Consider the following 16908-nt stretch of genomic DNA (forward strand, 5'->3'; position numbering starts at 1 on the left):
CCTAAGGTCAACCACACCCATCATTTACATCTATTTCCTTACAGAACTCATCATACATGCTTAAAAGTTTTCATCAAGTCTAACAATCAAAGTTTGTTTAGGAATTATCTTCATTCATATTCAATAAGATTAGGCTTCGTCTCGAGGGTTTCTTCTGGAATTAGCATCTCAGACAAATCTGTTAAAATCTGATTAAAAGCGTGTGAGAAACACAGTTCTGCCTTCTGACAACGCACTGCCCAATTTGTCTAGACATGATGGAGGGACTCTTGGTTTTATTTGTAATAACCACCACAGACACAGTGAGTACCATCTACCATGGGGGATTGCCTGTTATAACCTTTACCAGTCATCGCTGTGGCAACCTGGGGCAGCACCATTATCCCAGTCACATGAGAGCTGGAATTTCATCATCAGGTGAGTTTCCTTTGGAGAGGACAGAGGCTGCTGTATGTGCGAGTGCCCCAAACCAAACCAAGTATAATGACCAGTTTATTCTACCGGATAAGCTGGCTCTGATCTCAGTGGTGTCCAGTTTGTAGTCACGCTGCAGTGACTAAAACCTACACAGCTGGAACACACACAGATCTTAAGGTAAACAAATTTGTGCAAATTTTTATCCAAGTTAAAAGGTTTTGCTTGTTCGTAATTCAAGTAATGTTTTAATGCAAAGCCTTCGAATTTCCCTTTTTAGAATTAGTTATTCTTTTATATTCCTTTTTTACTTTACGTCACTGTTTCTATGATGCGACTCACATGATATTTCTGACATTTCCACCTGTAATTCAGGTGTATTTTTATATCCTTTGAGTCATATCATGTCACCGTTTCCTCAGTGGTCTATGCTAACACAAAAATAGCCCAAACACTCCAATCCAAGTGGCTTATTTCTGCTTGCAACTCTGATCTTTAATGTCTGTCAATATTTTAGGGATAGAAAAAGACAAATAAACTTTTAAAGTGGAATGACTTGTTCACGCTCAAGACATTTGTTTAGAACTGTATCTTCAATGTCTTCAAAATTTAAACAGCAAGCAATGCCTTTGAATGAAATAATGCATGCTGCAGATTTATTATTAAAAAAAGAAAATACAAAACTTTTTTATGCATATTTTTCTAAGGCCTTTAAATTGTATTAATTTATGGAAAGGTAAATACAGCTAACAATGAAAAATATAATCAAGTTTGTGTGTTTTAAAGCTGTAAAAATAAAATGAATAAATAAATAAAAATCCATTAATATATTGCTGATTGAAAGTGGAGGTAATCCTTCAGAGGCATCTGGGTCTGCACTTAGATAAAGGGACTGTTTATGTAATCATTATCCATGCTTACAAGCCCCCCACGCCCCCTAAAACAGGACAAGCTGGCAAACTGGATGCAAAGTCAGGTATATATACACAAATTAAACAAATCCAGTTATTTTGCTTTAAATGCTCCTTATGAAAACCTTTTCAATGGGAACGACTTGGGGTTTGTCACTTCAAATGAGGGATTTTCAGCACAATAGCTTCCTCCGATTTAAACTGCACAAACGCAGGATGTCCACCACTATCAAGGAGGACAAACAGGAAATGGAACTAGAAATAGCACGGCACAATCAACAATGCAGTCCAGTTTCTGATGTAAATTTTCACTCTACCAGTTCGTTTACATAAATCAGTGATGCATGTAAACAGCCAAAGTCCCAACTCCACAGCGTAAATGTAAACAAACATGTCTTGAATTGATGGTAAATTTTCACAGAAAAAACCCTGAACTAGTTCTTTTATTGATAAAAAAAAACATTAAAAATTAAAATCAAGGTGAGAAGAAGCAACAGGATACGCAAAGTAGTTTAATTACGGTCCAAGTACCAAACACCTGGGGACGGCTCCACTGCTATGGCAACCATTACAACCCAGGATGAGGACGTGGAGACATGGGAGGAGAGAAGAAAGAAGATTACATCATTTCTGCTTGTCAAAGACTAACCAAGTACCCTCATGAGATTTTTATGTGCTCATAGACATTCAAATGAAATAACGTCATCATTAAGAGAAAACTTCTTCAAAAGATTCAATCCCAAAAAGAAAATGAGTCAGCAAACTGTGCAGGAGTCAACAACATACTGAGACAATGCAGTTTCTTCGCCATTTAATGTCAGAAAGCAGTGCTGAAGAGATAAAAATACTCCTTTATGGTTCAACTCCACTGTGGCTGCAAGAAATATTTCTCTGGCTCATTTCTTATTTCTCTGAAAGAATTTATGAGGGCAATAAGGGAAAGATTGCGCTTGGGAAAAACTAATGTCTGCATTTATCATATTAAACTGCTGAAATGAAACAAAGGTTTCAGCATAATGCATGCAAATTATTCTTCTCATTTAAAATAATGTATAATCAATAACATGTAACCAGAAAAACAGTGGAGGGAGGGGAGCTCAAAAGGAAAGGCTTTTTATGGTAGTGTTAGCATTTCCAATCCTTTGTTCTATATTTCTGCCCTTGAAAGAGGATTAAGTCTTGAAGCACTTGGTTCTGCGGGAAAGCCTGTAAATGTATGATGAACGCATGTCTATAATATAACATATGTGGTGCAGTCACCATGAAAACCAGCAACTATCACACACTAACACGTCTAATCCATGTTAAAAAAAAAAAAATCTTACATAGGCATTGGTAAGACCATGATTTAAGTCATGTCTTAGTGAAAGGTCAATCACAAACAACCCTGACACAGACATAAAACGCTTATGATGCACATCAACTACATGGGAACTTCATGCTTTCAGAGCCTGTGTGTGGTCATTCCTTAAGCCTGCAGCTCAGCAACTGTGCAGGTTAGGGTGACTCGTTTCTCAACGTATTATTCCAATTCCGTACCGACAGCTGCTTACTCAGCAGCAGGAAAATGAAAAGAGCATCTTCATGGTGCACTGCTGCAATTTACAGATGGAAATAACGATTCAGTCCAATATGACAAATAGGAGGGAGAAAGTGTTCCTTAACACTCGCAGGCAACTAGCTACAGATCTGACCGACTAAAGAAAATTACTTGCCAGTTACTTGCAATATTTTACACACTATATCCAGTAAGGCTGTGACGATATGCTTTTGTCCAGATTCGATTCGATTCTGATTTTTTTGGGTGCCAATTCAATTTAAATTGCGATTCTCAAAATTCTTCGATATTGCTGATTTTTGTCGATTGAAAACAAACAAAAGAATGATTAAATCATTTTTTCCCCTCTTGATTTCAGTAAGAAAAAAAACACAGTAGCCAGATCATCATTCTGCTGCTATAATACCCAAGAAGACAAGTAAAAAAGAAAAATAAAAGCAATAAAAATGACAAATTTTATAGTGGGTTAATTTTATTTAATTAAAAAATAAATTTCCTTTTAACAAAAAAAATTTATTTTTTTAAAATTGTGAAACAAAAAATCCCGATTTTTTATTTTTCGATTCAATGTTCCACCCCTAATATCCAGTCCACTTTAGACATGATATGGCACATTAATATATCCATACTCTACAGAATAGCAATGACCCATCCTCTAGACTGTATATCACATCAGGGATTAATGTCATAATCAATGACATTAAACAAAAGATTTTGATTTCCCTAAAAAGTCTGAATCAACCTTCCTAAGTAATAGGTATTGTTACACCTGCAGGCTTTTCTAAATAAGAAAAACTTACTATTTACCATCATTTTATTTTTCAGCTTTTATCTAAACTAATGCTCCAAACATGTAACAAGACCAGAATTTTCCTTTTTTTTTAAATTTATTACCCGATGGATCAAATCAAACCTCATACATGTGCACAGCAACAGAGGCAGGTTGTGCAGCACAAAGCAGGCCTTTGAGTTACCCAACAGCCTCTAACCAGTGAAATCTGCACCACAGGATTCCTAACATGCTTTAAAACAAGAGGATACCAATTTTCCAACAGGAAAATCTCACTATGAACATACGTCGACTATATCTGAAACAAGAAAAAAACTGCCATATATCATTTAATTCAAATCATTGTAAGACAATCAAACAACAAACTGAAGTAGCAACATCACGTAGTAACGGAGGGAAGAGTTTAAGAAGAAAGTACAAGGATTTGACATTTATACGATTTAAATCACTGCATGTCTGGAGTTTTATTTGGCAGACAAAAAGAAGACATGGGGAGACAGCGCAAAAAGACAGCAAACACATTGGTGTCATCCCGTTTACTATGGCAACACAAACAGCATCAAAACGTCAGGAATTCTTTTCTCCAGGACAGAGATAGGGGAAGGTAGGAGCTTAAACTAGGAGGACAGCAGCGTTGTTGCTGACATCACCAAGATAACCAATGTGCTGTTTGCACAATTAATTTTCATAGCAAGCTTTTAGCTGGTTTAGCATAAAGGATTAAGCAAAGAAAATGAACGGCAGAGAAATAAAAAAAAAAAAAAAAAAAAAGGAGTGTGATACTAGATTTAGGCACAAAGCCAAATGTTTGGCGGCATCCACTGCCGACCCAGGCAGCGTTTTCTCTGCTTGCAACCTGGTCAGGTGGCGGCAACACCTGTGAAAGAGCCGTGTGGTCCCCAAGATGGAGGCTGTGCACTTAGTGCCGCAAATGATCAGATCAGGGCTGCACAATACTGAAACAAATTACATTACAAAAGTTTCTAATCCTGCGATATGAAAAATACAAGAATTTTCAACAGGTGACTTGAAAAGCACTTTCAGTTCTGCTTCTTCCTGCTATTAAGCTGAACTGATCTTCCTTCTTTTTCTAAATCTACAAGTACGGTTTTTATCCTGCTATCGGTAAATGTTGCGTTCTGTAATTTTCAATGGTGAATTGTGTTTTATCATATTATGGTTCCCTTAAACTGATAACATAAACAGTTCATATGCCTACATCGCAGGAAGTGCAATGAGACTATTGCTCACCAGTACATGGCGATGACGTCGGGATGCTCATTGTGCATCCCTATCAGATATATTTCTATAACATCTTACTCTGAGATCAGTTTACACGCTATTAGATTCAATATTAGCATTAAACATTATTCTTACTGTTCATCACTTTAGTCCGAATTTACTGCTTTAAGATGCTTTATAAATAAAGTTAGCTTAGCTTGAACGTGTCTAGCAGCCTTCATGTCTGACTGTTTACTACAACCGGACAAAATTCAGCTGTGAAACTTGTTATCTGGGTTGGGTCTGGTACACATATGATAATAAATAGCTATAATAATAGATTGTTTATCAATTTTCCAGGAATACTGTTTGTAAATGAGTCACTAGCTACTATAAAATCCAATGCTTGATGCCACACAGGTAGCTGCTTCACCGATGTTTACTCTGCTGTTGAGAGATGCTGGTTTAATATGTGACAACACCATTTCTAAATTACCACACACTATTGTATTTATAGAACAACCAACTATATGACAATATATCTGTTTCTGGGCAAACTTGCTGTGGTGGTTTGGAGAAAAACAAAACACACACATACATTCTTTCTCATTACATACAAAGACAAAATCGAGCCCTGCTATATGCCATGAACAATGACATTCTGACTAAGAAAGAAACCAACACAATATGTTCATTTTTATTTACCACAATGACTGGTAAGGCAAAGACAAAACAACCAACAATTACATATTTTTAATAAACTCCAGTTGATTGATTTATTTTATTCAAAGGAGGTCCTTTATGTTTGACAGTTTTGAATGTTCTCTAAATTATGATCATTTTTCTAACTCTAAAGAATTGGACAATGCATCATTTTAGGACAGTAGTTCTGCTATAGCCAGACTTATTTGTCATTGTCAGTATGGATAACTTCTAAACTAGTCAATACAAAGTGTATGAAGGGTAAGTCGGTTGACTTAGAGCAAACCAGAAAACAACCTGAGAAACTAAAGCTACATATTTCCATTGGAAATCCAATCAAAAAATTGAATATCAGGATTTTTTGCTTCACAATTTTAGAAATAAATTTTTTTGTTAAAAAAAAAAAATCTATTTTATTGTTAATCTTTTTTTTAAATCAATAGAAATAATCCATCAATTTTTTTTTGGCATTTTTATTGTTTTTATCGATCTTTTTACCTGTCATCTTGGGCATTATAGCAGCAGAATGATGGTCTGGCCACTGTGTTGTTTGGACATTTTTGTTTTGGAAATCAGCATTACTGAAGAAGAAAATCGCAATTTAAATCAAATCAAATCAGGACGAAAGCCTATCGTCACAGCCATATTAAAAAGTAAATCATTTCAGCTCCAGATGGTACATCCATGATTTTTCCTACTTTAGCTTTAGGCCTCTCAGAGCTACAGTTTCTCTGTCACCGGGTCACTGCAACGGTCAAGTGTAAAAGCTTATGCCACGAGTGGCGTTGATTTTTCTCTCTGAAGTAGAAAGAAATCTGGGTAAAGCACAAAGTTCAACCTCAATCTCTGAGGGCTTGCAAAAGATCTTACACAAACATACATTCCAGAAATAAAAGCACGTAAAAGAAAATCTGTTCGTGTCAAGTGGATTATTTTCTTCAAAGACCTGAAACTGCAGCATGAGCAGCAGAGGTGATGCCAGGGAGAGAAACACTGGCAGTACCAGCAGGCATAATGGCATTAGGGCTCTAATAAGAGAAGAAGGCTGAAAGACTGCAGTATGCACACACACAGACTGCCTGCACTCATCTTACAACCATTTCCCAAGGATTTACAAATACACAAAAGCTGGCATCCAGCGCCAACGCTTCACACTACTGCCTGTATTGGGTGAGCTCATCAGGAAAAGGCAGGTTCCTAGGGCTTTGTGTTCAGCAGTAACTGTATGTGTTTGTCTGGGCCGGTAATGAAGGCAATGATAAAGCTCTTGCAAGATCAAAAACTTGCAACATCCCATTTTCAAGTCAGATTTAATCTTAACATTATTTCTAACCATTTAAGCAGCTCGCTCTAATCACATTTCACCATTTCTGCCTTTGATGTTTTGATTTTAAACCATGGACTCGGTACAAACTGCCTGAAGTGACCTCAGCATTGGATTACGAACAAAGCCAGAGCCCAAACTATTCATTCTAAATCCACTTATTATAGAGTACCGGAGGGAACAATTGGGATCAGCAGCAACATTTCCCTCATTCATTAAATTGGTGGGAAACTAGCCCTAAAATGACTAAAGCAACAGCCCCAAGTCAAGCAGGAGGCATTAACTGCCAGTATATTGATCCGTAAAACATATAGATAAGCTTTAACTTTTACAACAAAAGATACCGCAGATAAGAGTGAACTACAGCGGCACATAAACCACAACTTGAGTCCATTACTGGAGTGGCTACTTGTGAATATGGATGTATTATTTCTCCAACAATGAGGCCAAATATTAAATAATGTTCCCATTTAGTATTCAAGTGCTTAATGTCGACTGTAGAGCACTTCTCGTTTCAGACATTGGTTTTAGCAGCTCGAAAAAGGATGATCTTCACACTTATTCTAGTCTACTAATTCTCTGAAACACCTTTTAAAGCAACATGCAAAGAAAATATCTCACCGCTGTTAAACAGCTGGAATTTTAAACACTGAAGTGACACACAAGTGTAAGATAGGGCTGGGCGATTAATCGGATTTTAATCTCAATTACGATCTGGGTTTTCAATGATCATACAAATAAAAAAGGTGCGATTATTTTTCTCTTTCCAGTTTCCTCTCCTGCTGTCTCCAGCTGCTAATCGAGCGTCTCTGGCGTTGCAGCGCTCTGCTGTAAACTCCTCCCACAGCCGCTTTGCTTTCATTCAGACACTGTTGCCAACTTGGCGACTTTCTCGCTAAATCTGGCGACTTTTTTTTTTGTTAAAAGCGACTAGCGACAAATCTAGCAGCTTTTACTGGAGTTATTAGAGACTTTTCTGGTGTTTTGGTGACTGACTTGAAGGCACATATTGTTCTGCAGTTACTGTAAGGAAGGAGCAGCGGGAGCCTCTCCCGTCCTAAAGCACTCCCAGGCGGCCAGTCTCAGTCGGCTCCGGCTGCAGGTCAATGTAGAATAACTGCAGTAGGTTGTGGAAGTTCACCTAAACATAGTTTATACCATTGTCAGTGACAACTGGTGCCATTATTTTTATATACATAGTTCGGCGAGTTAAATCACTGAACGTTACCATAGCAACGCGTTAATCAATTGGTTCAGATCAGCTTTCTTTTAACAGGTGAATGAGAGAAGCGCGCTGTAGCCTGATAGCAGTTGTTTGGCATAAAACATACATCGAGGCCAACGTAATACTGTTCATATATAAGCGGTAAACTCGGAACCGTGTATTAGACGGTTATAATGCAAGACACGGAGTCGAGAACATCACGACATGCAGTGTTTAAAAATACTGGATAATTGTGTTAAATAATCGAGATCTCAATTTCAGTCAAAATAATACTGATTAAAATTTTTATCATAATCGAGCAAACCTAGTGTAAGATCAAGTAAAAAAAAATGTTGTGAAGTGGGTATTTAAAAAGAAAACATATGAGCAATGATTCTGGAAACCAATCTGCACGGTTAAAACATTAAGTAAAAGTGTGTAAATGTCAAACAGCATGATGGGTTAATGAAAAGCCTAAAAGGCAGCACTTGTAGTCAAAGCTCCTGTTGGCTTCCCGACCCCTCCATGAATGCTGCAGTGCACCGCCGCCATCTTACCTCTCTATTCTCTGCCATCTAATAGAAAATATGTGCAAGGCGTCAATAATGCTTATTTCCCACGTTAACACCCCCCAACATCACGGTGTGTCTTTTTTCTTTTAACCACAATCAAACGTCAAGCCTTCATTACAACACAACAAGGTGATAGAGATTATTTCCAAGCCTAAAACACGCCCACTCTCAAATAAGAGCCCAGGGGAAATACGTAAAAGAAACCATTTGATCTTTTTTTTCTTTTATTGGTTTAAATACAGTGTATTTATTTTCATACAGGGGAAAGTAGTCCAAATCAACTGCAAATACGCCTTTATGCATACTACAGCATTCGTAGCCATGTTGGCTGTATTAGTCAGATTAACGTGAATGACTTGCTTGTGGCTATAAAAATAAATGGCAAAACGGTGTTATTTTAATTTAAGAAAGAATTAAACTAAATGATCGCAGCTTTTAAAGCATGGATGTCGGACATTTTCTTCATTGTTACGCTGTCTCAACAAATCAGATACCACAGGCTTAACACGGGGATTTACAGGGGAAAACAGCCAAACAGAGGCAATTCAACTCCCAGTAAACATCTAATTCCTCTTGAGGGATGTATTATGACTTTATAGATTGAAAAAACCCAGAAAATATCCAACTATTCACGCGACATCCACGAAACAACACCTAACCTCTGGTTTAGAAATAACCCAAGAATTCACGCATGGTGTCAAGCTAGCTGGATTGTAAAGAGACACGTCCGGTTAAAACCTTCAACATAAACGACACGCAAACATTTAGCTTATTATTCCTTTTAACAGCGAAGCAGAACATATGAATATATAACAAAAAGGAGTAACCTTTATTTTTGGTTCAAATTACCTTAAAACCTCTAATCAGATTTTCAGAAAATTGCTTAATTAATTGAAGGTTAATCTTTTGTTTTGGAAGGACTACGGCTCCGCTTCCGGGCTAGCGTTTAGCAACAATATGGTTGAAGGTACTATATGTTCACGCACATACACAAAAAAAAAAACTGATTTTCTCTTACCTCCAAAGCTGAAGCCGCTACAACCAGCAGCAGTAAAGCTACTCGGTCCCCCATGTCGCTCCGCTAATGCAACGCTACAACAGGCAGCGTTTGTCCGAACTATTTAGCGTTTCAGTCGGATGAATAGAGCTGTGTGTGCTCGCCGCCGGTGATTCCCGTTGTCTGATGGTGAGCGATACCGAAGCTGCACAGCTGCTCGGAGCCGCATCACCTGACCACGGCGGAGGGGGATTAACGCGCGCGCTGGACAACAGTCGCGCGCGCGCAGTATCTTCCCGACGCAAGCGTTTGTTTTGTTTTCTATGGCAACACACTCACACACAACTGTTATTTTATGTAAGGAAAAAAAAATCATAAAACACTTTATTTATAATAATGAGAAGAAATGGAGTCAGCGTTTATATTTATAAACATATTTAATTTACAACAGGCACCGAAAGAGCAAAGTAACAATTATTTACCTGACATGGTTTATATAATGAAACTCCATTAATTCAGTCATAGCAAGTTTTTTTAAAAAAGTGAATTTCTGTACAATTGTAATTTTAATACATGGAGGCAAAAGTCAGTGTTTATATTTATAAACATATTTAATTTACAACAGGCAGGGCCGGATTAAAAGTGCACAGGCCCCTGGGCCCAGAATGTTCCACGGCCCCCTTCCCCACTGCAACATTGTGAAAAGTGGGAATGAACCGTGAAACTACATTTTCTAACATTTCATTTGGTACCAGTAGCAATACACTAGACATTGTGGTGTAACCATTCGGCTTTTATGTACATTTTGTTTCATGTCCAAAATGCTGGTTTTTGCCCCACATGGGCCACAAGTGGGCCCCTGAGCCTGTGCCCATAATGCCCATCGGATAATCCGGCCTTGACAACAGGCACCAAAAGAGCAAAGAAACAATCATTTACCTGACATGGTTTACGTTACTTTTTCAGTGTAAGTCAGTTTTGTTTCCACCTCCACATTAGAATTCAGGTAAAGTAATAAAAGCCAGTCCTTTAAACACATTTTTAGACATTAAGTTCAAGTCTTCATGTCTACACCTGACCTGATTTGTTTAATATGCTTGAATCATTCACTCCCACCTCATTTTCTTATATACATCAAGTTCAAAATACAATATGGGAGAAAATATAGCAAGTCTTTCGAAAAAGAAGAAAAACCTGTTTATTTTGTGTTTACGAGGACATTTTCTTCTCTCCAACAATATGAGGTCCCACTAAATGCTGAGAAAAGAAGTCTTCACCTTCGTCCAAACAGTATGCTACCTTTGATGTGCACAGATGGGATGGAAAGCATACCAGTCGTTGGCTTGCAGTAAGTACCAGCAACAGTCCAGCCAACAGTTAAGTCTATCCGACTTGGTGGGGCATTTGCTGGCCGTCCTGACCCACATTTTACCAATGATTATTTTCCTCACCATATGGTTTCTCACTGACATTGATTAAGGTATTTTGGCTTGTCACTCTTCAAGTTTTAATGTGGATAATGTGGTGGGCTGCACCCACACAGCAACACCACATGCTGTACAGACATCTCCAGGTCTCAAAATCCAGGCCATTAGAGGTGAAGCTGGGCAGGATGGCGTCTACAGTGTGGGGGAAGTCACTTGCGGGTACACCCAGGATAAGGAGGAGGTGGGGAGTAGTTGACTGGACGAGCCTGAGTTGGAGTGTAGGGTGGTGGATGCAAGGACGGTGGACACATCTCATAATCATATGTGTATGGAGGTGGAGGACCTGAATTAAGAAACAAAATGTAAAAAAAATAAATTAATACTGATTTGTCAAAAGCATTAAATTCTTCAGAAAAAAACAAGCTTTACATTTCTTCTATGTTTATTGCAAATGGGTCCCACTTTAGCTCAGGAGCCTTGCCCTAATTTAACAGAGTTCTGCAATCCAATCGCACCATCTGGTGGTGGAATGGTGAAACTGCACTCTTAAGGAACACAACAGGGAAACTGGAAATAAAATTACTTTTAGCAGGTTTTTAGTGGGAATTTATAATTCATTAAAGCATTCACATTAAAGCGTCAGACATGAAAGAAAAAAATGACTGAAGTTAAACCCCTTGGCAAGCCTTTTGTACATTGCACCCAATCTCATAATTAAGTAATAGCTTTATTTTAAGACTTCAAGAGCTGATCTGAAACTGTCATCAGTGGGACGCTGGGCCAGAAAGATAACAGCCCTTTATATCCACAACGGCAAAGTAATTCCCACGCTGCTACAGTACACATACGTACGGTAAACAAGCATTCATATTGCATCACACTGAGCTGAGTCGTCGTGAAACCTGATCAGAGCTGCAGGGCAGCGTGAAAGGCGCCTGGCCAGCGTAGCATGAAGGAGATGCACAGAGGAGAATGAAACATGATGAATAAATTATGAGCCTTAAGAAAAAAACGAAGCATTCCTAAGGCTGGGACAGTATCATGGAGCACAAGTTCTGATGTGCAGAGTGTGCTTTAGAAAGTAGAAACTTTGTTCTTGTTGTGGGAACAAAATTATGACAGACTAAATATGAAGGAGGAGAAAAGAAAATAGAAGAAAATAATCAGACAGAAGCTTATAAACGTCCCTCCCTTAGTGTTCTGATATGAATCCATCATGTTCAGAGATGTTGGTCAAGGCTGAGGTGGAGTCAGTAACATATTAATTACGCTTTTTCCCCCCCCTTCTTTGCTGCTGCTTTCAGAAGTACCGGCCTGAGGGGAAGGGATGAGGTTACACTGTCACCAAAGACAAAATCTGTAACAGACTTCATGGAAAATGAAACCATTTTCCTTTTCAACAGCATTTTTGACCAGATCTATATGTTTATTTAAGGCACATCATATCTGCTGTTCATGTTTTCTGAGAAACAGTAGGAAATTCTGTGTATTAATGCTGCCATGTTGCAAAAAAGGACATTTTAATCAGTTAAAATAAAACATTCAGCATCCAAACTGAACTGGACTCAAGTGGTCTCAACAATTTCCATTCAGGACCCTCATATATCACCCAGTCTTAGAAACTTTAATTACGTCAAACTAAAGGGAATTAAAAATAAACCTGTATTTATCAAGACTTATAAGGCCAGTTGTGCACATTAGTACATCAGCTGTTGATAAAAAAAAATATATATATCAAAACAGTTTTAAATCACCTGCTTATGTTATGCATAAATATTTACATACAGAAATATGTCTGAGTGATCGTATATGGCGACACATTCCTTTAAAAATCCCATTGAAATCACTTGAACTCCACTTCTGTAATCTAGAGAAAAAAAATCCAACATAAATTATGTAATCCAGCTCAGTGATGGATGGTTAAGAAGAACCCAACTGGTGAGCGAAAATCTAGTTGCATATTCACCATAAATAGTTCCTGTACAGGGCAGCAGAGTTGGTATAACTCTGTAACGCAGGTCAAAATCTCTTTTGTGAAGCAGAATGTCCTCAGAAGTCACTCTGCTCTGACCTGACAGAGAACTTTCTAAAGAAAAGCTGCAGAGCTTGAAATATGTTTACATAATTCCAGATCAGAGATAAGTCCTTACCAGCAGGTGACATTTTGCCACATGAAAATATGATTTAAAGCTGGGGTAGGTAATCTTGCTCAGAGCCTTTACTCTTGGTGAAGTGGTTCCTGATAGTAGTATGTACATGTTGTAACCATGAACAATAAGAAATATAGTCAGACCCCTCAGTTTACTGTAAATCTGTAAAAACTCTGACTAATCCAAACGTTCGGACCCAAAGGAAGTTGTTCATTTCTTATATTTCGTAAGCTTCTTCTCCCGGCTCCCCTCCCCCCCCTCCCTCAGTGCATACCTGATAGCCACATCCTGCATTTAAATAATAGCGTGTTCGGATGAAAATACAAAGTAGTGAAGAAGAAACTCAGAAGACAAACATGGCTGAGAAAATACAGGAAGGATTTCCCGACCCGGCTCGGTTTATTTGCCTCCTCCCACTAAACAGCCGAGAAAGAGAAAATCGTTGGTGGAAAAAGCTGCGAATAAAAAAGCCTTGGATCACGCAAGGAGCAAAACCAGAGGGGGAGGAGCCAAGACAGGGTGCCACTTTCACATCTTGCTAGCTCCCCAACATTACCTACCCCAGATTTATTTAATAATTAAGTGATTTTAAAGGCTACACACTGCTGTTGAGATTGTCGCAACACCTACAAAGATATTGCAGTTCCCCTGTTCTACCACTAGATTCTGGGCAACAGCATAGAGAGCTGTTCTTGCATTAACAAATATTTCTAAAGGCCCATTTTTCCTCCACAGTTAAGATAAATATGGAGTAACAAGCACATCTTCAAGGTTCTTGCAGATGCATGCCATGATGAAGTAAACAGAGTAGAACCACCAGAAAGCAGTGTTAGATGTGTTTGAACTAACCTTCAACCACCGAAGGGAACTCACAATGTATTTAATGGCTACACAGACCACCACTGTGTTCTACACTGCCTTTTTTTTTTTAATCTACTGATAATGTATGTTATTATAATGTCCTCCACCATCATCATGTGATGGCAGATGAACACTGAACTCTGCTCTGCCCCCTGGTGGATGTACAGAGTAACAACCACAGCAACATGAAGGATGCATGGAAGTATGCAGGCAGTGATTTTGAACCAGATGTAACTTTAACCACATAAAGGGAGCTTAAAATGGACGTCGAGTATAAGTACAAGCTGTTAAATTCCTCATTTTGCATGGAAATGTCCCCATGCTACAAATCCGTATGTAAGCACGGTTGATGAATGAGGGATCAATGTTTTCATCCACAGGTGATAGAAGCAGCAGGTACACAAAGGAAGAAGAAGCTACAAAACTTCCACTAAAGGCTACTTTCAAAACAAATGCAAAGCCTTTTTGCTATTTCCTGCAGAATTTGTTCCGTTTCAGGACCCTTGCAGATGCTTATCTTCATGTAGCGGATAGAGAAGAACAACCGGAAACCATGGGGACAGTGTTGGCCAGTATAGCTGACATCCGACCCGCAAAGGAAAAGAGAAGAAAAAACAGCCTTGACCATCACCGTCTATTACATCGCCTCTTTTTATGACTCATTTTGAGAAGATAGGTTGTCGTGATCTCTACAGTTACATCTGAAACTGACGTTGGAGCTCGGAGGTCAACTCTACACTGCCCTCTAGAGGATCATAAAGGAAGCATGGAAGTGTGAGGGCAGCAACATTTGAAAAGAACCTATTCATGTACATAAAGGGAGCATAAATGGACCTTACCAAGCTGAAAGCGAGATAATTACTACCTAACATGGCTGAGCCAAACAAACCTGTATCAATAAATGGATTCCCTTCTGGTGTGTGTACTCTAGAAAAAGACGAGCAAACCAATTTATGGATGAAATTTTGGGTTTACTCAACTTTTTTGATTCTGTCCTCAGGTTGGGATCTGATTTTTATACGCATCCCATCCATTGATCAGGATGGGGACACGGAGGTCCCAGACTGAGCTCCATTTTTAAAAAAGATCTGTTATTATAGGAGGAAAAAACTTGTTTTTGTCGTCATCTGTACATATCTACCAGATTACAAGACAATACCAATTTCTAGAGTGAATCGACCCACCTGGGTATCCCTGGCTCACAGTGTTGATGTAGGAGGTGCTGAACACGCCGACCCGCGCACCACGCCCGTTCTTCATGCACATGCACATGCACAGAAACAAGGCCGCCACCGCCCCCATCAAAAACACCACACCAAACACGATCCCAGAGATGGCGGTACCCCTGGAAGACACGCAATCAGAGTCAGAGCATGACGTCAAGGAGCGCTGACGCAACTCAGCTGCTTGCAAACTGTGTGACAAACACGTGCGTTCGCTGCAGAGGAGTCTGTGAATTGGCACTGGAAAAGGAGATAGAAAAAGGCTCATTAGCAGGTTTGTTAGCGTTAGTCAGCCTGTCAGATGCTCCCTGAGGCCCCACTTCTTCAAGATTTCACCATAGAGCAATGCAACAGATGAAGAGCAGTGATCAGAAAACCAGATTGAGACAGTTACCCACAGAATGGCAGGTTCATGTGAAGGAGAGCGGCGCTCTGACAGCTCGGGGAACGTGCCACAGCAGCTGTGCCGAGCAACAGCGGCGAGAGATCAAAAGGTCAGATCTTCTGCAGCACCTTCTGGCTTGTTAAAGGACAGCTGGTATGCGAATTAGTGCCCCGCCATTTGAATCTCGCAGCCAGAACTCAAAGCTATGAGAGTCTCTGCAGATTTCATGAGACAATTTTGGCCAAACTAGCGCTGACTGGTCATTTCCCTCCCCCAAAATGTGTAAGCCACATTCATTAACAGATCTAAAACCGTTAAAGCTCCAAGTTTTGTGTGTGTAAAAACCAAAGAGGGGGAGGACACACGAGATTGTGCACTATGTTCTCTTCTTTCCAGCAGGACGTAATGGATGCTCCCTAGCAACCGAAGCTGTTAAAAGCCTGGGCAGATGCATGGCCCCTGTTTCGTCCACACGGTTTATCAGACAGCCACTGTCAGCTACATGCACATAGGAAAAGGAGATTTCCTTTTTTCCCCCAACAGGTTTGAGACGCAGCTGAAGAGACAAATGTAAAGTTATTTAATCATTGAGACGTTTTAGAAAAGTTAACGTTTTGTCAACGCATTAACTTACGAGAGGACGTCCCCCACGTAGGCGTAGTAGGAGCAGCAGAAAGGCGGCGATCCATCGCAGCAGTACTCGATACAGCCTTCACACTGGGCATCGACACCACCTGCAAACACACATGCACATAAACACTTCTTTTTGTGTGTTCTTTTCATAAAACTAGCCCAGTTCTACCTGATAATGCCTTAACCTCTGCTTGACATATCCAAAACAAAAACGGTATATCATCACAACTACAAGAGGTGTATGCAAAGCAAGTGCCAAGTTCAAGATATGTATTACCGTTTCAGAGTAAATTCTGGAACAAATTATCATTTACATGATTATCTCCTAAAAGAAAACCACAATAGTTTGTGAAATCTGAGGATAGCAGCTCGATTATTCTAGGAATTACAAAGAAGAATGTCTGATGAGAAATTATGCAAAAGTAAAGTTACAAAAGTGGACCTGAGCAGTTTTAGAGATGGTTTAATGGAGGTATTATGCAGGTAAACATATCAGGAAACCATCGGCTGGTGTTGATAATCTATACCTCAGGTAG

General features: G+C 39.2%; 2 protein-coding genes across 3 annotated transcripts in view; both read right to left on the minus strand.

Moving 5' to 3' along the window:
* The window catches only part of appa (amyloid beta (A4) precursor protein a), a 46441-nt gene extending 36582 nt beyond the window's left edge, over positions 1 to 9859 (minus strand). For both annotated transcript variants that reach the window (XM_079264212.1, XM_079264211.1), the window contains exon 1: positions 9715 to 9859. In XM_079264212.1, the coding sequence (XP_079120338.1) occupies positions 9715 to 9768 (54 nt within the window). In that variant the 5' untranslated portion in view covers positions 9769 to 9859. The remainder of the gene's footprint in view (positions 1 to 9714) is intronic.
* A 1470-nt stretch (positions 9860 to 11329) lies between these two features.
* Positions 11330 to 16522, minus strand: cyyr1 (cysteine/tyrosine-rich 1; the record flags this gene model as incomplete). The annotated part of the gene is made up of 3 exons (XM_079264126.1): positions 11330 to 11463; positions 15316 to 15476; positions 16374 to 16522. 3 exons carry the CDS (start codon positions 16520 to 16522, stop codon positions 11330 to 11332), a joined length of 444 nt encoding a protein of 147 aa, XP_079120252.1.
* Between the last annotated feature and the right edge of the window lie 386 nt (positions 16523 to 16908).

Source organism: Telmatherina bonti, assembly GCF_933228915.1.
Source record: "Telmatherina bonti genome assembly, chromosome: 24".
Classification (NCBI taxonomy): Eukaryota; Metazoa; Chordata; class Actinopteri; order Atheriniformes; family Telmatherinidae; genus Telmatherina; species Telmatherina bonti.